This window comes from Rissa tridactyla, chromosome 7, assembly GCF_028500815.1.
Source record: "Rissa tridactyla isolate bRisTri1 chromosome 7, bRisTri1.patW.cur.20221130, whole genome shotgun sequence".
In the NCBI taxonomy this organism is placed as follows: domain Eukaryota; kingdom Metazoa; phylum Chordata; class Aves; order Charadriiformes; family Laridae; genus Rissa; species Rissa tridactyla.
The window spans coordinates 34,573,358-34,597,036 of NC_071472.1; the positions used below are offsets into that span (position 1 = coordinate 34,573,358).

At 33.2% G+C, this 23,679-nt stretch overlaps 1 protein-coding gene across 1 annotated transcript in view; it reads left to right on the forward strand.

Moving 5' to 3' along the window:
- Positions 1 to 23,679, forward strand: part of DNAH7 (dynein axonemal heavy chain 7) — a 115,445-nt gene that overhangs the window by 46,215 nt on the left and 45,551 nt on the right. The window contains exons 27-39 of the mRNA XM_054208225.1: positions 971 to 1,183; positions 2,271 to 2,369; positions 5,680 to 5,928; positions 8,957 to 9,106; positions 10,195 to 10,377; positions 11,210 to 11,386; positions 11,698 to 11,829; positions 12,487 to 12,711; positions 14,131 to 14,328; positions 18,266 to 18,421; positions 19,870 to 20,038; positions 21,952 to 22,078; positions 22,895 to 23,114. Of these exons, the coding sequence (XP_054064200.1) occupies positions 971 to 1,183; positions 2,271 to 2,369; positions 5,680 to 5,928; positions 8,957 to 9,106; positions 10,195 to 10,377; positions 11,210 to 11,386; positions 11,698 to 11,829; positions 12,487 to 12,711; positions 14,131 to 14,328; positions 18,266 to 18,421; positions 19,870 to 20,038; positions 21,952 to 22,078; positions 22,895 to 23,114 (2,298 nt within the window). The remainder of the gene's footprint in view (positions 1 to 970; positions 1,184 to 2,270; positions 2,370 to 5,679; positions 5,929 to 8,956; positions 9,107 to 10,194; positions 10,378 to 11,209; positions 11,387 to 11,697; positions 11,830 to 12,486; positions 12,712 to 14,130; positions 14,329 to 18,265; positions 18,422 to 19,869; positions 20,039 to 21,951; positions 22,079 to 22,894; positions 23,115 to 23,679) is intronic.

Here is a 23,679-nt window from a genome sequence, read left to right on the forward strand (position 1 = left end):
TATTACACTAGTGTAAAAATCATCTTCTCTCAGAAGAAAAAGAAATTAAAAAGGATAATTAGACTGAAAAATAGGAATAAACTAAATTTTAAAATGTCAGGAAGTGGTTGCTTGATTCAAGGTCTGACAATAAACAAAAAGTTAAACCCACCCCCGTGTGTTTCTTGGCTGAATCTGACAGTTCAAAACCTCAAAGGAGTGCTTTGTAGTGTACAAGCAGTGAATAATATCTTAATATTGAATAAAAATGTGGGGGGGTTTATTAATTTATGTTTTTTCTGATCTTTTTGTTTGATCTAAAGAGACTTGTGGTGGTTTTAATGTAAGAGATTTCTATTATAAATTTATTATTGAGTGATTATTACAAGAGTGCTGTATCCTTTTTTACCCTTTAAATACATTTGTCCTGTGTCCATAGAAAGAAAAGGAAATCTGAGCAAATATCTTGATATCAAAAACGTAAAAAAGTACAATATTTGAAAATATTTCTCAGAACTCTCTGGGAAGTGTACTCACTAACACGTAGTATGAGTACAAAAATACTACTTGTATCAATAAAAAGAGGATAATTTTAAAAACTTTCTGGTAGAATGTGACAAGTAGTGAAAATTTTGAAAGTTTTTGAAAGTATTCTGATGCTTGCTTGGCAGAACAATGGTAAAAATGAGCACAGGTTTTGCACTTCCCCATTCCTTCTAGAGATTGTGGTGTTTTATGTGTTTTTGTTGTTAATCTTGAATGAAGACAACCTACAACCATGAATTGTCACAATGAAAAATAAAGTATTTCTAAATGTTTATGGAAAGCCATTAAATGTATTGTAGTCATAATCGTGATAGTTAAATTTAATTGTTTGTCACTGTATTAATGACATAATGAAAAAATAGTGTTTATGTAATTCTAGAAAAAATGTTGTACATAATAAGGCGGTATAATTTTTTCTGATGTGATTTTTCCATATGTTTAATAGGCTCTCTTTAGAACAGTAGCTATGATGGTTCCTGATTATGCCATGATTGCAGAGATTGTTCTGTATTCTTGTGGATTTGTTTCTGCTCGACCTCTATCTGTAAAAATTGTAGCTACATATCGTCTGTGTTCAGAGCAGTTGTCTTCTCAGCACCATTATGATTATGGAATGAGAGCTGTGAAGTCAGTACTCACTGCTGCTGGCAACCTGAAGGTAAATGATTTTTTGAATTTTCTTTGTCATCCAATAACTTACTTTTGTGTCTCTTGTAACAGAAGGTACCTTATTCTATATAATGGCAAGTAGCTGTTTAAAATTTCATCCTGTGATACCTCTGAAAATGGAAGGAGTATGTATTAGGGCATAAGCTGAGGAAAGTCAAGAAGACATAAAGCTACCTGGCCATTCACCACAGCACTTGTTACTGAATGACGCGCCTTTTAAGTGTGCTGATTATCTTTCAGGAATTCTAGTTAAATGCAAATTTACTGAGTTGTTTGGCAAGTTGTCCACTGCTTTGCTCTGCTTTTCTTATCAGGTTCAGATGCCTTTGCCATAGTATGTGAATGCTTTCCAATAACACACTGGCGAATATCTGACATGTGACTTTGATCACTCTTTTTATCTTCAAGAAAAATGGTGTAGGATGTAGTATTTTATTTTGGCTTGCATTGTGGATGAATGTATACATTTTACTAAGAAACTAAACTGTTTTGTATTAATTCAGTTATTTTCATTTAAGTAGACTAGTATATTTTATAATTCTCTTCCATTCCAGTTTGATTGCAACCCATAATCCTACTATCACAAAGAAACCCCTACAAACCCCAAAATCAGTCACTAAGCTATGTATTGTGTCAAAAGAGGCACATTTTTATTTATTTTTTTTTATAATCTGACAGAGACACCCATATGCAAGCTTTTAGAATTTCGACTTTGCTGAAGGCAGAAGTTTTATATCAAAGTCGGGAAAATTATTATTCTTAGGAAGAAAAGGAATACATTTTAGAAAGCAAAAAAACCCAGTAGTTTAGGAAAAAATGTCATATAAAATTTATAGTAACACTCATCACTGGGCATAAACTAAAGTGAAATTGTCCTGACTGTAGAAACCTACTGAAAAACACCTTCATATAAATGTATAAATATTCATGCAGAACATATGTTGTTATCAGTGGACCAGACCCTGCCAAAATAATTGCATAGATGCATAACAGGAAATGTTCAGTAAAACAGGCAAGTTTAGCATCTGTTTCTTGCAACTATAAAAATTAACTAACATTTTTTTTATATTTTTTAGCTTAAATATCCATTGGAAGATGAAGAAATTTTGCTCCTTAGATCCATTACAGATGTCAACCTGCCTAAATTCTTGTCTCATGATATACCACTTTTCGAGGTAGAAAACACAGGTTTTTATATACTTGTTGATAAAAAATATTATATAACAGGTTTACCAGACAGATGGACCGAAGACTTTTTTAGTCTAGCCTGTAATTATTTTAAAACTGTTCCTTCCTAGCAAATATAGAGAGCATTTGGATTTTGATAGTTTAGACCAATGAAAGTTTCTGCCAAGTCTACTGCTTGAAATGGTAACACAAAAATTTTATATATTGTGCATTCAGTATTTCAGAGCACCTTATAAGTATTCTTACGAAATAGGTAGGTACTAATAGTCTCCTTTTTATAAGAGAAAATTTGGATTTTCATTTAAAACATGCAAAATAATAAATAGACTAAGTGGCCCACATTCGTTCTTGTCCTGAGTTGATCTCGGTATGGAACTGAGCTGGAGAGAATGATTTGTAACTTGCTCCCCTGATTTACATGATGCACTAAAACAGTCAGTCAGTGTCCTAATATGGGCTATTCGGATTTGATTTATAATCTGTTACCGCAGGATTGGTGTGTTTAATACACCTCTGATTGAACCAGACACACCCAACAGAAATGTGAGCTGTTAACTTTATTAGGAAAAGTTTGCAGTCTTTGGTAGCTGTGAGCTTTCTGTGTCATGTTAGAAAAAGAAGGGATCTGGGCTGGTGTATATAGATGTTTGGAAACTGCGAAAACATTGTCCTTCAGGTGTACCTTTTTAAACATTAGTGGAAAGATCTTATAGATAGAGCCGTGGGAATTTGTGTGCAGTTATACACACAGAACATCAAAAGCTCTCATTAGTTGTTTTGGATAGTAAGAGGTATATTTTAGCAGTCATATTAGTTGCAATTATATTTTCAATGCATAATACTTATTTTTCTGTAATTTTAAAATGGAATACAATGAGGTAATTTCTGTAAGAAAACATACACGAGGGCATGAAAGTAATATGGAAGCCCTTTCCTTTAGGAATTTTAATAAAATGCCTTAGAAATCTGAAGCGCAGAAAAGGTAATTGCATTGCCCAAAGTTGTATGAAAGCATAATGAATTAGAAAATGAACATACGTCTCTGGACACTGTTACTCTAATTTAATTAAAATTCATGAACATGAAGGGGGAGACTTTGTGTTTTCGTAAGTTTTGAAATAGTGGAGATAAATTTAGAGAAGTTGTCTGGGAAAATTGAAGCATCTTCACTTGTTGTTTCCCTAAGTTTCAGTCTTTAAGAATAAGAATAGTAATGTGAAGTGTACAGAAATTAACTCTTAAGTACATTTATGAAGTAATACTATAAGTTCACTTTCATAGAATAAAAAACGTGAGTTACTTTAGAGATTAAATAGCCTTGCACACACTAATATTTTGCTCATTGGCAATACCCCCAAAAGAGGAAAAAAAAATTAAGTTGAAACTAGGAAGTATCACATTATTGACTTGTAAACAGCAAAAGATGGCTAAGGAACTTAAGGGTCATAAATAGGGTTAAAGTAGATAATTATGTCAGTACAGAACAGATGCATGTTACAAAGAAAAACACTGACAAATGAGCATGTTGCCACAATGTCACTGTAATTAGTTATCCATTGTGGGACAGATTTAAGGGTCAGCAGTAAGTTAGACCTAGAGCATGTGGGAATTGTAATAGCCTAATTCCGTTAGTTCAGGAATAAAGTAGCTTTGTTTGAAATTCTTATCAGACACAGAAAGAATTCTAAAAAGATTGAAGTTCAGCAGTAGTAATGTAATTTAAAATTTTAAATATTATTTTAAGGATTATTTCCATTTTTATTATGACAAATACTAATTTCTTCCCTTAACTTATATATTACACTTAAGAGAAATGGGGAAACACCCACATCCTCCATTATTCATTTTCATTTTGCTGGTTTTGCCTTTCTTGTCTCCAGTGTAGTCAGGTCCATCTGGCTTGAGATACACAGTAACTCTTCTGTGTTTATGTAGGAGTATGCAAATGATACATATTTTCCTGTCTTGTTTTGCTCGGGACTCTGCTTCACTTTGTTTTAAATTATTTATAGTCCTTCTAGAGTTTTGAATTTTGATTTTTAACACTTAAAAAAAGATTTTCCTTTAATACTATGCTGTAGTATATTGCATTGGGCCTCTCATAAAGTCTTTGGGCCCTATTAATAGCTTTGTTTATCATATTGACCCTGCTCTGTTCTGGAGAAGACACTTTTGCCCAACAGTACAACTTATGCTGTGATACTGAGTGGTTTCTTTTAGTATGGTATTCCTCCATTTACCCATATTTAAGTCATCCATTTTGTAAAAAGGAGATGATTAATAGATTATTTTTTTCTCTCATTATCTTAGTGATAAAATCTAGTAGGCATAGAAAGACCATATTCTTGCACAAGTGTATAAAATTTCAATTCTTTAACAGAGAGTGTGGAGAAAAAGTGCAGAAGAGTGACTAAAAGAAATTTTACATCAAATGTGTTTCAGACAAGAAAAGCTGCTCACCTTGAACACAGCTTGATATTTCTATTTGGGAAATATGATAATTTTCATTGGAAAAGCCCTGGTTTTGTCATATTCAATTGTAAAACATGCCTCTGGTAGGAGGCACAGAATGTTAAATGTATTTTAATACACTTCAGTAAAAAAACCCAACACTTTAAGGTCAGGATGTGTTAACAGTAGAAACTAAGAGTGCTAAAAGAAAACCAAGGCACGCAGTCAGAAGAAAGCAATGTACAGAGTAACAGGAATAATGTCAAAATAATGTAATTCTAAGTTCACCAATAATTGCTGACATTGTAGTTTCTAAAGAATATGTTTTATTTTGAATGGTTTTTTGGTAATCTTTGCTTTCCAAGTTGATACTGCAGCTCTGTCTAATTGAAATGATAGCCCACCGATTCTTTTTCTCTATTGTTATATCTTCAGTTTATTCTGTATCTTTCTTGTTTTGTTGTAAGCAAAACTGCAGAAGCTTTGCTTTTAAATTTAAATTTCAGATAATTATATTTCAGTTATCAAGAAAAAAGTTAAACACTTTCTCTGCTTTCTAACTGCAAGATTTATGAACTAGTTTAATAAAAGCTAATGTTTATCAGGAAAGAATATATTTAGATAGTTAATCCCTTTCTGTATGCCCAGGTAAATATGAAAAAGATACATGAAATAAATATCAATAATAAATCTTTGGCTCAGACAAGGTGTAGTGAAATTCATAATTATTTTATTTTAATCAAAATTGATATTAATCTGCCTAGTGTCAACAAAGGGTTGATTAAATGAGTTTCAAACCACCTTACTGTGAAAATAAATGTACTTTCCAATTAATTGTTTGGATAGGGTATTACTTCTGATTTGTTTCCTGGTGTGAACTTACCGAAACCAGACTACAATGACCTATTGGAAGCAATCAAAACAAACTGTGATGCTATGAATTTGCAAATGACTGACGTATTTACTATGAAGATCCTGCAGATATACGAGATGATGATTGTGCGTCATGGCTTTATGATAGTTGGAGAGCCTTTTGGTGGAAAAACATCTGCATATCGAGTTCTGGCAGGAGCATTGGGAGACGTATGTGAGAAGGTATCTGAACATTTTTATAAACATTTCTGGTGCAAAATTATTTTCAAAAAAATTTTATAAACATATTTTAATATTTATACCGAATACAAAGTTTACTTTAAGGAACTTAAAAGTATAAGGAAAAGCTCAAGAATTTGATTGAGACTCTGCACTTCCAAAGTTACATAAGATAGGATGACCCGATTTTAAATATACACATTTTGTACGTTGCACGTGTTTAAACATACACATTTTATACATTGTGTCTCATCATTTAGAGAACACATGACATTTTCTTTAGATTTTTTCATTGGATTGGACAAGGAATGAATTAGCTACTTAAATTTTATGATAAACTATTCCTTTTGAAAGCTTTATACCAGGTTTCAAGCTTACTCACGAGAGCTATTGAACTCTCTCTTAACAGAGATTATTTTGTTTAGAACTACACCAAGCAATGGATATGCTCCATAAACTCATACAAAGTTTTGAAGATATTCTGATAAGGATATAATAAGCCCATGTAAACCCAGGAAATTAAGTAGTCTCAAATTTTGATTATTTTTGAAACCAGAGTATCTAAATTTTTCAGACGAATTTTGGATCTGAAACAAATCCAAGATCTGTTCTGCTAACGGGCTTTTGACCTGACATAGGAGAAGTGGGTAATAATTGTTATCTGTGGAACATTTAAGTGGTCCAGTAGCATAGCTATACCAAAATCTTGCTCAAATTCAAGCCATCAGAATATTTATATTTCATATGGGATCTCTGTAATCCTGCCATGGGCTGTGGAGGCTTTTGCAGAACAATCTAATCATAGTTATTGTCTTCAGGATTCTGCGTTTTAAGGGCCTCTAGATTCAGTCTAGTCTGATCTGCTAGGGTGGAATGTAAACCCAGTACGAGGCACTTTTGTAGCTGTTTCTGAAATGAAGTGTTTAGGATTTGAGACTTGAGAGTTGCCTGGCCCACTCATTGAACTCCAGGCACTTCCAGAGAAAAATAGTAATGACCACGAAGCATAAGTGATCTTCAGGACGCTGAATTTCTTCAGGCTGGCTGACTGGAAACATGCAATCAACCACCTTAGCAAAATTGTTTCATTTCCTTAAAGGTGATCTTCAGACAGGCACCTTGTATTTTTGTGCAGACATAAGCAAGACTGGATTGGCTAGACTTTCACATTGGTATTGCTATCAAACATCTCTATTCTTTTGATCATTTGTTAAAAGCTGTTACTTATTTACTTCCTATATTATAGATCAAATTGTGAAGCTTTTCCTTTAGGTACGTAGGAGAAATTCTGTTCCTGCCTGTCATTCCAATAAAACGATATTTAACTTTCTGCTTTTCCTTTTAATTCAGTGAATCATTGTCTACTCCTTCCCATTTTTGTTTGTGAAGGGAAAAATTATGTGGTAGAGTAAGAAATTTTTATCTGATGATTGTCTTGCTGTTAGCTCAGCTTCTCAGTCCCCTCCAATGATTAGTTGAATGGCCATCACACCTATTGGAATTTTTTCTTTTTCTTTTCTCACCCTCTCCAAAGAACTGGTATCAAACTAATCAAGACAATTTCATTTTGACTATGATAACAATTGCTTTTCTGGAGGATTTTTACCATCTTGAATAAAATCTCATCGATCCAAAACGGTTAGTGTTTAGTTCTGGGAACTCTTGCAGCTGTATTGGGACTATATCTGAATTTTATAGTTAGGGAGCATTGTGATGAGTAAGATGAGGAGAGATTTGTGAGGAATGAGGTAAGAAGCTGCTAACAGAAATAATACAAAAGAAAATTATAATGTACATGCACATCTTGAAGATTATAAATCTAATTTTTTGTCATTGCAACAGTGTTTTAATTTTTTAGCTGGGAAACTGTGACAAAGTTGCTGTACTCGGGTTTTTTTTAAATTGTATTTTTGTCATGCTTGAGTGTTTGATGTTCACATAGCTTATAACTCTTTTCAAGAAGATATTGTCCATTTTCCCCTTTCTTTAAATATTACATTTCCCTCTGAATATTCACTTTGCTGGAAAAAAAAGTATGTTAGAATAAGTTATAATTCATTACAAACTGTCAGAAAAAGAAGTTGCAATCACACTTTTTTATAAACATACTTTTTGATCCTTTGAAATAATATAGTAAAAATTCCTGCATTTTATATTTCATGATGAGAAACAAAGAAAGATTATGTGTACCAGTGGGAGGAAGGCAGTCAGAACAGACATGAAATCATACCGAATTCCTGATTTCTTAGTTCAAATTTATAACAATAGGGCTATTTTTTGGAAAGAAAGAGGTTTTTTTCTTAAATCAGACATACCTGTTTCTTATATTTTAAGGCTATAGTAAGTAGCTGTTTAAATGAGTGTTTGCAGTTTGTAACTTTTTCTTGTAATTCGTTCCTGTAGAACAGTGGTTTTCAGCCACCTCATCTCTCATGGCTGTGGTATTAAATGTCGTATTTAGTCACAAGGAGAGAAGAAAAGAATCAGTTGAAGTTTAATCAAAAAGTAAAATTAGATATCTTTACGTGGTTTAAGCATAAAAAAAACCCAACAAGAACCAACAACCCAAAACCCAAACCAACTTTGTAACATCATTTTGACATCAATCTCAGAAATTTGCCAAGGCAGTCATATTTATTCCTTAAACATGGGAAAAATGGGATAGAGAGACAAAGGGCTCAGCCTGTTGTAATCTCTGTAAGTGTAAGAATAGAACTTGGGTTTCTTGATGGACTGCCTAATGTCCTGTTCACTAACGTTAAAAAAAAAATAAATTATGTCTTCATTTATCAAGCCACTGTTCAGTATTAAAATTAGACTTCCAACTACCTATGATAAAGTTGGGATAATGGTCCTCAGACACTTGTGAACCATCTTTCAAGTGTAATATGTGTAATGTCTTTCCTGCTGCAAATTGATGAAATCTTTATGAAGATTTAATAATATATAACTGTAAAATGCAAAATAAAACAAATAGTATAATAAATTGCATGTTTGATGTTAACAGATTTTATTACTTTTGTGTCTTTAGGGGCTGATGGAAGAAAACAAAGTTCAGATCACTGTTTTAAATCCCAAATCCATAACAATGGGTCAGCTGTATGGACAATTTGATCCAGTGTCACATGAGTGGTCAGATGGCATCCTAGCAGTGAGCTTCAGAGCATTTGCTTCTTCCCCAGTAAGTGCTTAAGAGGTTTAGAGAATTTTGGGAAATGACTTTTCAATTTATACATTTTAGGTTTTAATTCCATGTTGTTTTCACAACCATTGTAGGAATCATATACTTAATTATTTGAATGCAGAGACTTGCAGTTTGGCTAGATTGTAGTGTGCTTCATGCAAAGTACCTTTTGGATGCTGGTGAATTAAGATTTGTGTTTCAGAAGTCCTTTTGTGAAGAAAAAAATGTTTGTTTGTTTATTTGTTTATGTATATTATAAATAAATGAGTAATTAATTTTTCTACCATATTGTCACTCCTTATTTTGTCTGATTATGGCCAATATCTGTGCTGCTTATGTATATGGGCATTTTGATGCTTGTTTTGGAAGAAGCTGCTGTCTGAGAGTGGCTTATGGCTGACCTTCCATTAAGGTCCATTGAAATATTTTCACTGAGTGTAATAAAAGATCTACCTACCTGACAGATACTTTACTTTTTGGTAGTGATTGAAGTATTGGACTTTTTGCTCCTGTAAACTTGAATAAACTAATAGGATATTGAAGTTGATCAGTTGATCATCTCTGATAACATTTGAAGAACAGCACAACTGCTTTGTATTTTCCTGTAAGAAATATGAGTACCTACGACTGTTTGCTTATATTGTGAAAACCCAGAAAAAAACCCAGATATATTATATTTAGATATTACCATATTCCTTAAATTAGTCCTATTGACTTCCATGGTAAGGGTACAGCAGGTATTACTGATGAGTAGTAATTTGTATGAACAGTCTCACTGTGTCATAAAGTATTTCAATATGTTGCAGTTTGAGAGAAGCAATGTACTGTGTTGCAAGTATAACTGAGAGAAACCAGTCAAAGATATTAACCTTCTATCATTAACTACAGTATATGCTTTAAAGTTGTAAAACTAGATTGTGAATATAGATTGTCATTTCTGGAACTGCTTGTGAATACAACCCTGTACTCCGAGTATTTTCAATTATTTTCTGTGGAAAATAACTGCAGATCTAAAATATTTATTTTATAGTAAACATAGTAAAATAAATTGCGAATATTTGATAAATATATTTTCTGCAAACCAGACTCCAGATAGGAAATGGCTGGTTTTTGATGGACCAGTAGATGCAGTATGGATTGAGAATATGAATACGGTGCTTGACGATAATCAAAAGTTGTGCCTTATGAGTGGAGAGATCATCAAAATGTCACAGGAAATGAGTCTTATTTTTGAACCAATGGATTTAGAAGTTGCTTCTCCTGCTACTGTAAGTACCTCTCTTTGAAAGACTGATTACAGATGTCTTTGATTATTGTGATATATATTCTAATTTTAAAAATATATATTTAACTAAGAATAGTAATTATCAGTTTGTATTTCTTCGATATATATTTAAAATAAAGAACACTGTAGCTTGGTTTTCTTGTTTAATTTTTTCATAATCTTACAATATGATGTGAAAAATTACATATTTACATGTGTAATGTGAATTACATATACAGAAGACCCTGTAACTGCTAAGAGTCCAGCCCTTACAAGTGCCTGACAAGAAAAATAAAATCAGTCATGTGCAAATCTTTAATGTCCCAGACAGATTATCGTAAAATCAACAATCACTGCATTTCTGGCACCTGTCTATATCTGTCTGTTTTTTCTGATGGCACTTTGTGGAATGCAAAAATTATCTCTTGAATATGAATAGAGGTTCAGATAATAATATAAAGAGAACAAAATATCTGCATAGTCATACTGGGAAGAAATTTTTACTTAAAAATTATGTAAAACAATTAAAAATTGAAAGTTTAGTACTCTAGTAGTCAGTTTATTATCTTTTGTGAAATTAATGTTGGGAACTAATTCCATTTTAGAGGAACATCTGTCTTTGACATTGTCTCGTGTTGGCTGAAAAAATAAAGCAAGGTTTGAAACTTGTCTGTCTCAGGGCTCACAGAACCCCACTGTAGACTTTATACCAGCTTCTAATAATCCCAGAAGTTGTATGTTATAACACTGAATGTTATTTTACGTTCTTGTAGATAGGAAGAAGCCTTTGGAGATCGCATAATATTACGTGCATCTGTTTGTTTCTTTATTTTTAGGTTTCAAGGTGTGGTATGGTTTATATGGAGCCCAATATGTTAGGCTGGAGACCATTAATGATGTCTTGGCTAAATACGATGCATTCAGGAATCAGCTCTGTGCATAAAGAATTTATATTAGGCCTGTTTGACAGAATGATTCCACTCTCTCTTGAGTTTATCAGGAAATACACGAAGGTAGGATAAAGAACGTTTCTGAGAAACTAAAAGGGTATGAATTATTTTCACTTACAAGTGCCGAAGGAACAAATTCTTTATTTGGACCATATTAATTTATATTTATTATTTTTTTAAAAGAGCTGTTAAGATGAAGGCTGTGAGCAAGGTTTCTGTGTGTATTGTTTAACTTGCATGTGAATATATTTTAGACTCATTTATCCTACTTTTTTTTTATCTTCACAGTGAGGAAAAAAACCTTAGCATCTAGTAGCCTCTTTTCAGTGAGTAAAACACATCTGCAACTGAGAGAATTTCTTCTTTCTTTCCAGGAACTGTCTCCTACTTCAGATACAAATCTAGTTCGTTCACTAATGAATCTGATGGACTGCATGATGGATGAATTTGCTGATGAAGCCAAAGTTAAAGCTATGAATGACCGTGACATTTCCTCTTGGCTTGAGGTAGGCTGTTAGTTTAACATACAGAATAGGGACTTCCAAACCCAGGCTTTAGTGAAATGGACTTCACAAGCAATAAAACCTATATTTCAAAATTAGAATACATATTTTGTAATGCCCATAGCGGAAAATACTATTACTTTCTTTATAATTGATACCTAGTTGAATCTGACGTGTTTGATGTCTTGATATAAATTTAATGAATTTTATACAAACCAGCTGAAACTCTATATGATTCTCCAGTTGCTGGTATCTCAGTTTATTACTTGTTAGATCAATTCTATATAAGTATTACAATTCATGTAAAGTCCTGTTAACAGGCATAGCCGTCACTGTATGAGATGGGCTTTTGATTAACAGAAAGATAACCTAAACTTTTCTGGAATAAAAAGCAGTCTATGCTTGCACTTTCTCAAATAGTGGCTCTGCGCTGAGCAGGTCAGGCATTTTGCTGCACAACCAACGTGATCAGATGCTGATAGTTAACATAAATGGTGTTCTATTTTACCAGCAGCATGGTTCCATACTATATACATAAAATTAAGTTGGTCCAGTGTAATTCTACTGTGAATTATGGCAAAGATTTCTTTGACTTCAATGAATAAGAACTTTGTAATATGTAGGTTCTGAAGTTACATTTTGGTTTTTTTCCAAATCTAGGGTATTTTTTTGTTTTCACTGATATGGTCTGTAGGAGCTAGCTGTAAGGAAGATGATCGACTGAAATTTGACAAAGTTGTACGAGAAATGCTTAATGGACCAATTAGTGAGGAGACAAGAGAACGATACAAATTGTTGAGCAGTATTGATCAACAGCCTTCAAAAGCTTTTACAGTCCCGTTTCCAACAGAAGGAACAATTTATGACTATCGGTTTGTCAAACAGGTGAGGATTGCAAAATAAGATGTGTACTTCCATTTTGAAGTAATCTTTTATGAATGCTACAAGGTGCTTATTGTTATTGTAAATTTGTTTCTTCTGCCTGCTCCTTTTATCACTGAATAGGCCAGAGAGTCCACCCTGGACTACCCTAGACTAGTGATGGTCTAGTGTGCTGGCTGGGACTTGCAGTATCCAAAGCCTGTCTTTTTGGCTACCAGAATAATTGCCTCTTCTGGCAAAACAAGTTTGCAGAAAATCTCAACCAGTTATTTTTTCTGTTATTTTTTTGTTCTTGATTTCTTGCAAGTTTTTTTTATTTCAGATTTCAGCCCTTTTCTTAGGTTGAGGAAGCACTTGATATACTTTATGACATAACTCATTACTATAGTAAGCTACTTCTCTGCCTCTTCTCTGCTCCTTTTTCCTGGGATAAAGATAGCATCCATGATGCATCTCTCCTAGTGGAGAATAAGACTTCACACACTGGATCTAGTATGCTCCAGAGAGTCCAAGATAAATATACCTTTTTTTTTGAGTTTGTCATTCCTGTGAAGTCCTGTTGCAGTATAACGAGAATTACTTTTGTCTAGATTTCAGCTCATGCATGTTTCCTGCATCTTCCCAAGGAAAGCGTCTGAGATTTCAATCAGCAGTAAAGGCTTTATGTCTTCTGATCATAATCGATAAAAACATGTTTTTCCAGTAAAGGGGTTTTTGTGTTAAGAGGTGGGAATATGCCCCCTCTAAGAAAGACTTAAGGAGAGAGAAGTCTCTAGGAATTTCATGACTTTTACTCAAGATAGAAATTTTTGGGGATATGATGGAACATAGAGTTGTTTCAGGGCTATTTACAGTTTTTTAAAATCTCCGTATGTTAATTTACTGCTGAAGACTTTGACATCTTTTAAGACTCCTCTAGTATGCTGGTCTAAAAGAGAAAGCTTTGCTGTGGTGCTTCAGCACAGAAATTATTCTACCCTCAAATTTCATAGTTTGGAGGTATTTATGATTAAGAGTTGGCGACTGACTGCTTTTTTAAATTTTAGTGATTACATTTATACAGTAATTTCCTATTTTATTACATATACTTATATACTATATATAATGTATATATGAATATATGTATTTTTCCATTATATATATATACATATATAGCATGTGTACAGATGTAAAAGGTAAGATAAAGTCCTTATCTTTCAGTAGTTGCATGCTTCAGGACAAAGGCATTATGTTTCTTTTAAATACTCTCAATTGAAAACACTGCATTCTGAAACAAACCTATGACATTTTTTAATCCTTTTAAAAATTGGTTGATAGCCACCTCTATTAAGTCATAGAACTTTGATTTTTCTATTTCCATTGGTTCTGTGCTGTTTTTTCCTGTTTATTATAAATGTATGACTTTTGTGTAAATTAAAATAGGGAGCAGGAATTTGGGAACCCTGGGTGGAAACACTCAAATCAGCTCCTCCTATACCTCAAGATATGATGTTTAATGAAATAATTGTACCGACTCTGGATACTGTTCGATACATGGCATTGATGGAATTGTTGACAGTGCATCAAAAACCTTCTATATTTGTGGGGCCAACAGGAACTGGAAAAAGTACCTATGTTACTGTAAGTACTTTTAATACTGACATTAGACTCCTTTTATAAGGGGTAAGATGAGGAATAATTTGATAATGTTTTTAAAATAGGAAAATGAGACATTAATTGTTGGATATTATGAAATTAAATTATCAGCAACTAAAAATGCAGTTGCGTAGCAAAAGGTGCTGGCTTGGAATTTTTGTGTTGTTTTGTTTTTTTTTTTCTTCTCCGCATTTCCAGACTAATTTCTTAAGAAGCGCACAGATATCCACTGGAATAAGCTCCTAATAGAACCCAAACAGGACTATTCACTTTGGTTCCTGCATTGATCTACTTTGCATTGTGATTATAGATATAGTTGGGACAGTCCACAGACACAGCAATGCACAAAAGACTAAACCATTTAATAAGTCATCCAGTTGGGATTGCTCAAAACAACAAGAAAATAAGTGCATACATCCTGGAGTTAGAAGCAGTAAAAATGTGTGCTGCTATTATTGTGTGAAAGTTTAGTAGATAACCTTTTCTAGTCGGATACTGTTATGGAAATTCCATGCACTGGAAAACAGGGAAGAACAAGAATTTTGCCACTGAAAGAAGTGTGAAGGCAAAAAAATAATAGCAGTATTAACAAAGAATTCTGTATAGAAAAAGACTATAGTGGGAAGGGAAATTGGCTAGTCAAGATTTTCCCAGGCAGTTTTCTTCAGATAACCAGTTAGCTATATCTGGTCATTACAATGAAAAGCAGCTGCCCATTTCAAGAGAAAAAAATTTTAAATCAAAACAATTGTGTGTGCCGTATTATAGAATGCCAGATATTCTTTTCCCATCTTATCCTTGTCTTTAAGCGAAAATAAAAAAGAAACACAAATAAAAACAACAATTTAATTTGACTTTAGCTTTTGGCAGTACACAATTTCTGTTATTTCTGAAACAAAATCTTCTTGTCAAAGTACTAATATTTGATCTAGTTTTAGGATTTTTAAGCTTGATATAATCTTCCTGTAGAAAGGAAAAAAAGGATAGTTTTTTTCAGTATATAAACAGTTGTTTCAAGTCTTTCATTTTCTAGGAAGTAGCAACGTCAACAATGGTTTAGTATTTAAAAAAGTTATATTATACATTGGTATCTCATATCGGCCATTTTATCTAGACTAACATTATACTCTGTATTTCTATATATGACAGACACAATACATTAAAAGGCCTATTAAGGTAGTAAAATAGAGAGTACAGAAGCTAGTAAATTCTACCTTATACAATAATTTGACGTCTCTTGCACGTTCATTATGATAAACTCTTGAATTGCGTGATCATACACCTTTTTCCCCCCTGCCGTAGGACTCCAGTCTTACTGCTAAGAATATTAGTCTATTTACATTTTTTTTAGAAAGAAAAAATACTTTTATGTAGAATCTCTGCTCCACTTGCAGAGCTTCAAAAACTTGCAGGAAAATCAGGAAAACAGCAGCTTTAGGGGATGGATTCTGTCCCTGTCAGTGATAGAAGTCATCTGTAATAGTAGACAAGTCATCTAAATCAAACTTCTCACAGACAACAAGTTGCTGTTATCTGAAGTTAGATATTTAACTGGATAATATTTTGCCCATTACCTTCCCATATCTTTGTACTGGTGTGTACCATAGAAAAGCTTGTAACAAAATTATTAATTTTGTCTTTGAATATGATTTAAATTCTGTTTAATATAAGATGAGCACTGAGCACTGAAGAGTAAACAAATCATTAACAGCTTTTTTTAAAGTTACCAATGTGCATTTTTATGTTGAAGGAGGCAAGATACACTTAGTTCTGAGTGTGCCTAATGATTATCAAAACACATGATAGTACGTAATAAAAACATTTACTGTAAATAATTACTTAGTACAACCAAATCCAATGTATTTCTCAGAGCTTGTGAAATTCTAATCAAAGGGAATAACAATCTTGTAAAAGGCATTGTAATTTCAGGTATTAGAATAAGAAATCAAGATAAATGTGGGTTTTTTCATCTTTTCCATGTCTACAAATATTATGTTTTCTGTCTAAAGGGATAAGTCAGACTTGTATAATTGAAAGCAGATTTTATTATCTTTTTGAAATAGTTGAGGCAATGTGATTTTGGCATAGAGTATTTCCTTTTCTTTCATCTTCAGTCACCAAGTGGTGGTTTGTTCAATTTAATTTTGTCATGTGGTTCTTAAAATAACAATGGTCTAGATTAAAAGTTTTAGATAAATTTTAATTCTTCAGAGAGATCTGACAGATACTATGGGTTAAATCCTGATACCATCAATCTTTCTGGGTGACTGTTAAAGCCTGATAGGCAATGGAACTGAATAGAATAGAACTGAACAGGAATAGAACGTTCATGCTGGTGAGGTTCACTTACAGACATTTCCAGATTCGGCATTTTTCACTGGGTTCCATCTAGATCTGTGGGAAAGTATACTTTTGAGGCGAAATGGGGATGTTTGAGTGGAGATATGGCAAAGCCATTATTGCATTTTTAGCTGATGGGATTCCCAAAGTAAATCATAAGAGAGAATGAAGAAACTGTTCTCTGAGCAGCACAAAATTGATTTTATTTGTTCTTTTTTTCCTCCAGTATGTCTTTTTGTAGAGGATTTTGCTTCTGTTGATTGCTCCAATCCAATCAGCGTGAAGCCTTTGTACACTCAATTGTTTTGCAGAGGGAGCAAAGCTTGAAAGCTTTGTAAGCAGATAAAATAAAATAAATTTGGTTTCATGGTCTTGAATCTGTTACCTTTTCTTCCTTTTGGGTGATAAAAATGAACTGTGAAGTTACTAACTAAGGATTATTTAATTTAGGTTTCGTTACTTTTCTGAAATAATTTTGAAGAAAATAAGTATTAAGACTGGAAGGAGATCTGTTCGTAAAAGACTGTACCTGGAATATTGATGTCAGAAAAATAACAAAGCTTATGTAAAACATTTGTTTATAATGAAGAATATGACTAGTGTCTACTGCCCATTTCATTTCTGGGCTGATAGTTATGAATGATATTTCTTGGGAGTTCAGAACTGATCAAAAGTATAAAAGAAATATGGCCATTGAGTCACGTTGCTCTATAGCTTCCGTAAGTTTTTGTTGTTATATTTTTGTGCAGCAGCTCAGATTTTTCCTTCAAGGATAGAGCTTAAATGTTCTTTCTGCTGGGAAGATTATATGGTCTGGAAGGTCCCAACAGCTGTTGACAGAGATTAGTCTAATCATTAGAGACATTACTTTATATGCAGTACTGCTCTGTAGCAACTGCAGATGGAAGGGTACCTTCCCCCTGTGGTTTTACTCACACGTGGGTAAGAAATGAGTTCCATTCAGACTTACTTGAAATACTGACTTTGATCCAGATTTCCTCCAGAGGTTAAATTGCAGCTAACGTAAGGGATTTTGGAAGGTAGTTAGAATTATAAAACACTACCAATCTTGATGGTAAAGCTTATCTTTAGATATTCTTGCTATGCCCTTCAAAGGAAATATTCCTGGAAACTCTTCAAAACTAAGCATAAATATTTGGACCTGCAGATACTTTTGCAAATTTGGGTGTGGATTAGTACAGGCAATATATATCAACACTAATTGGTACTATGAAGTATTGTGTGTGCAAAATATTAACATACTGAATTTATATAATACGCAGGGAGGTTTGTTCGTTTTGGGTGTGGGTTTTTTTTTTGAGAAAATGTGAACATGTCTATATTGGAGGTAGAAATTTTTCTCTGATGAATTAAGTTTATTATGTTTTGAATATTCAAGAATATTGGTTTATCTGATGAAATATGATTATAAGAGTTCTTTTATCTTAGAGATAAATTACTACTTTATCATTTTAAATTAAAAGTTACAAAAATGTCTGTTTGATTGCTATTTGCTAAAGTGCTATAAAATTTGTTTATCTATGTATATAGTTTAACTTTCTCCTCTTCACCATCCTTCCAGAATTTTATTTTAAATAATTTGAATAAAGAAGTCTACAAGCCACTGCTCATTAACTTTTCAGCACAAACTACAGCAGCTCAGACTCAGAATATTATAATGTCCAAGCTGGACAAAAGGAGAAAGGGAATTTTTGGACCTCCTCTTGGAAAAAGAATGGTAACTGATATATTTCCACATGTAAATAAGTGTTTAATGCAAACAAATATGTGAATGCATTATTTTATCAGATGATCACAGGTGATATTAAGAAACGATGCTCAATTTGAAATAAACTGTCAGAGTTCTAATTCTTCTAATTTAGATTATGCTTCTCTCCTTCTTTCTCCCTTCTCCCAGACATATGCATCCTGTTTTAATCAACAGAAGAAAATGTGATATATGATATGATATTAATAGCTGTGAACAGTATTTTCATACTTCCCCCTCCGTATTTTGTGATATTATCCTTGAGATAAGAGTCCTGTATGGGTGAGCTGGTTGCTGGTATGAAATCAGTATTGAGAAATCAGCTTTGAGCATGAGGTTAGACTAGAACTCCAAGGTTCCTTCCAAACTGGATGGTTCAATGATTTTGAAAGCGTTAAAGGAGATTTGAATCTTCTATGTTGTTGTCACTGATGCCTACCAAACCCTTCAAGATCAACAGAACTCTGAGTACTCAGAAGCTTGAGAAGGATATTAGAGTTAGACCTTTCTTTCTTTTTTTTTTTTTTTTCCCACAGTGAGCAAATAATTTTCTCCTCTGTCTAGAAAAGCTGCAATGAGACTGAAAATTGAAATCTCAGGAGTTTCCATTATCTCTTTTTTTTTTTTCCCAAGCGAGATCAAGGAAAAATTTAACTTTTAAAGAAAATGTAAAAATTATTATGTTTAAAATGCAGTGATAGATGTATATGATTTAATATTGGTCCTTTTAGGATGCCTATAGACTTTTTGTATTTGGGGCCATGTTTTTTTCTTATCTTCAGTATTTCCCAGCTATTATCTAATAAATGCTTGTTAGCAAGAGCAAAATGTGTTAATTTTAGAAGTTCCTTAAGGAAGTACCATTTTAAATTAAAATGTTTCAAGGTCTTCCCCTACCTCCCCCTCCAAGCTATTCTTTTAAGAGTTATTTTAGACCAATCTCGAAAATGTAAAGATACTTTGAAGGGATAAATTTTGTCGTGATCTGTAGTAGTCAAGAAAACTTTAAACCATAGTCTCACTGAAGTTTGACATTTTTGTGGGTCTTTTTGACTCCATCTTTTTTTTTCCAAGAAAAGCGATATAAGTAGCACAGTAAGGTTTAAATAACAATTATTAGTTTACCCTCTTTCATTAAATACACTTAGAAATAAGAAGAGAAACGCAGTATTTCTCTCTATAAGTATGTTTTGCAATGGCTTTAGAGTGGCACAATTACTTTTAAGTTTGATTTTTATTTAACTCAGCAGAAATTCCATTAAGAGTTTAGGGACGCTTTTCAAGAACATGAATTTATGTGTATTACTGCCGTTAATTTTAATGGGACTGGGTGTGCACTGTTTCCAGAATCAAGCGAGATGGTGCCATATATTCAGTTAAATAAATAAACACAAAATCCTTTATGTTTTTCTTTTCAGGTTGTATTTGTAGATGATGTTAATATGCCAGCACGAGAGGTCTATGGTGCTCAACCGCCAGTTGAATTACTACGACAGTGGTTAGATCACTGGAATTGGTATGACCTTAAAGACTGCTCAATGATTAAACTTGTAGATATTCAGATTGTGTGTGCAATGGGACCACCAGGTAAGAGATGTGTCTTACACGCTTTTTGCTGTTTCTTTGGTTTCCAAAGGCAGAATGCTTATTGATGCATAGTTTTACAATTTGGGTCTTTTGGCTAGGGAAAGGATTCAAGGAGCCCTTTCCTTGCAGGAAACATGAACAGTATTCATAGTGGAGTGGTTGAGGAACAGCAGAGAGAATACACAAGCCTGCAAGGAAGAAATATTGCTTTTCAGGAAGACAAGAATGTATCTAAAAAGTATTTATGAAATTAATTTGGTCTAATGAGACCCTTCAATGGCCTTCAGTCAATTTTATTCTTCTTCAAAACTTTTCTAAATAGCACTAGGTGGTGTTCTTAAGTAGATAAACCTTATTTTATTTGGCCAAAAGAAAGAAGTAAAGCATATGATGTAAAGAGGTCATTATATTTCTGTTAGCCTATATTCATATTGACTTTATGACCTAATTAGCTAAAAAACATTGAGTCTGGCGTATTTTATCATTTAAATTTAGGAATTAATTTTTTTTATGCTGTTGTGTTTGCTTTTAAAGAATCTATACAGTCTATTTCCTTCACTAGAGCACGAATTTTTTTTCACAGAATTGTTCACAACCCTGTCCCTAATATACCACCTAAAAAGTTTGTCATAGCTGAGCACATTTACAGTGTTTAATCAGGCTATGATTGGTGCTTTTCTTCTCTTTTGTGCCTCAGCCTCCCTGGACTTTCCTCCTTTCTTTTGTAGTGTTGTTTACACACACAAACATGCACCCAAACATGGCATTGAACCTTCTCTGCTGGTAATAATTTTGTGTTTGTGACAGTGATGCATGCCCATGGGATAGGGGTCTACTGCTGTTTCACCTATCTGGTTTCCTAAAGAAGCAAAACTACTTCTTAATAATTTTAATTTAGAGGCAGTGTTCATCTACAGTTCAATGCACTTGATCCTAAGTATCAGTCTGTGGAATAACTGAGCAGAAGGAAACTGTGAAAAAATGTTAAAATTTTATATGTACATTTTTCCTAAAGCTTAGGTGAAATTGTGACTTGTATTGTGTTCTGGCATAACTTAATTGCACAGGGTTTTTTTTTGTAGTTGGGTGGGGGGTTTTGGGGTTTTCATTATTATTATTTTAAATCATAAATAGCCAAATCTTGAGGTGCTTTTTCTGTAAAGCATCCCTTCATGCTACGTTCCAGGGTGATAGTGTAGAAGTGACTTTCAACTGCTCTGAAATTGGGTCAAATTTTCCTTTTCCAGGAGAAGTTTGTAGCCAATTTTATTTCAGTACTCTTCTGGTTGAATGGTGAAAAATGTATGAGTTATGGTCCTAACTATTTCTGCCAAATATCACAATTAGATTCAGGCTGAAAAATTTATTTTAGTAGCTTTGTACGGGGAGCTACTCCCAAAACTCACAAAATTACATTCTCCTTTCCAGCCTATGTTCATTTTTTTAATCTTCTAATAAGAAATGAAAATCTGACATCTCTACATGTATATAGTGCTATTGAAGCAAATATAAAGCTATTTAAAGAACACTTAAAGCTATTTTGTTAAAGTTAGGTTTAAAATTTATATTAGGAAAGGATTATCTTTTGGCTAAAATTCAAATTTATATCCGAATAGCTTGTGTAATTTTGCCATCAGTGCACATGTAAACTTCAAGAAGCATCATAAACTGCTGTGTCTGAGAGATGACCTTAGTTGGGGTAGATCTAAGTAGGATGAATAACTGGCCTATTTAGCATAAAATACTGAGGTCCCTCAGCAGATACTAGTAATGCATACAGTTAAGTATAGTACTTTTCAGTGTGAGCCTGCTGGCTGAATCAAAGATGAATATTAGAAAAAAATTGCTAGGCCTTTACTTGTTTGTTTTAAATTTTTCTATTAGTTATAGTATTAATGCTTTCTACTATTTAGGTGGTGGTCGAAACCCAGTAACACCACGATTCTTGCGACACTTCAATACAGTTACTATTAATGAGTTTGATGATGAATCCATGTACACAATTTTTTCTAGAATCTTAGACTGGCATCTAAGAGTATGGTAAGTGACCTCTATGTATTGGGAAAAATCAATGTCAGTTTTTAAATTATGGTACTAGGAAGTCTCCAAGATACGTTTGTAGGACATTGCTCTTGAAAAGAAATTATAATCTTTTATATCCTGTGACTTTTGAGTTATTCATTATTCCACAGAAGTAGGGCTCATCTTAAAATACTCCAATGGTAAAGTTCTTGTTCTGAAGTCTCTAACAGAGGTTTAGATTAGCTGAGGCTAATTTCGTTAGTTGAGATATTTCAGTAATACAGTATGCTTTGGTTTATAATAAGTAAGAATAGAATTTGGTTAGTCATTATTCAAAGAACAGAACTGGAAAGTGCTCTTAAATTTCCTGTGGTTTGAGAGGGCTTACTCTTTCTTTGGCCTTTCACCACTGCATGATTTTTAATTTCATTATTAGGAATGGACTCAACTTTCATTGTCTATCCATTCTAACAGGTAAGCCCCAAAAGATGCTCACTTTGAGGGAGAGAGCTCCCAGAAGACAGCAAGGGCTATTTGACTTGACTTCCCTGTTGCTGTTGTTAAACATGAGGGGGGAAAGGGTATAACTATCTGTCTACATAGTCAAATTTGTCAGTATGTTCCATGGTTACTAGATTTGATTTGCAGACTTAATCCAGTGAGGGAACTAAGATTTTTAAAACTGCCTGTGAGGAAGTATGATCATAGAACTTAAAAGTCCATGAACTTATAAGTAAATCAGTGAACATATACAATATTATTTATTAATTCACAAGCTAGTATGATGGGATTGTGAGAATCATTCTATTCTTACCACCTTTTATAACTTGTTAGTTACAGATTTCCATCACAATATGTAGAACTGACTCCGCAAATTATTAATGGCACCATGCATATCTATAAAGAAGCTATGAAGAATTTGCTTCCTACCCCAGCCAAATCTCACTATTTGTTCAATCTCCGTGACTTTTCACGTGTTATTCAAGGAGTTTGCCTGTCAAGGCCTGAAACAACAGAATCTGCAGAAATGATAAAACGTCTCTGGGTTCATGAGGTAAATCACCTAATACTAAGAAATTATATTTATTATAAACAAGAAAAAGATGTGGATTTGTGTATTAATCTTTTTGTAATGCCATGTCCTATTGGCTAATAGCTGTTAATTGGCATCACACTTATAAGACAGGATTTTGTAAACTGTATGGGCAGAGAAAATCAGACTTTTTCAAAGTATGAATCATATCTTAGTAGAGAAGTTGATTGTTGATACCTTCACTTTCATGTGATTATGTAGTCTCTGTTTGCCGTTTTGAATGCCTGAGCAGTCCTTACTATAACTTCTCTCCTTCCTCCAAAAAAACTCAAATTGACAGTGAGAAGAACAGCAAGTAGTCTGGAGTTACTGGAAATTTTGAGTGATTTAAAGTTTGGTCCCTACATTTTATTTATTTAATTAATTAATTTAACTGCGGGGCTTCCTTTAGAAGAAATTCTTAGTCCATCATCCTTTCCCAAAGCAGGATCACATAAAGAAAGGAACAACAGGAACTCTTGAAGCGTTTTTTTAATTTATTACAATTCTCTAAGGATGAAGGATGTTTAGACTTCCAGGCAATCTA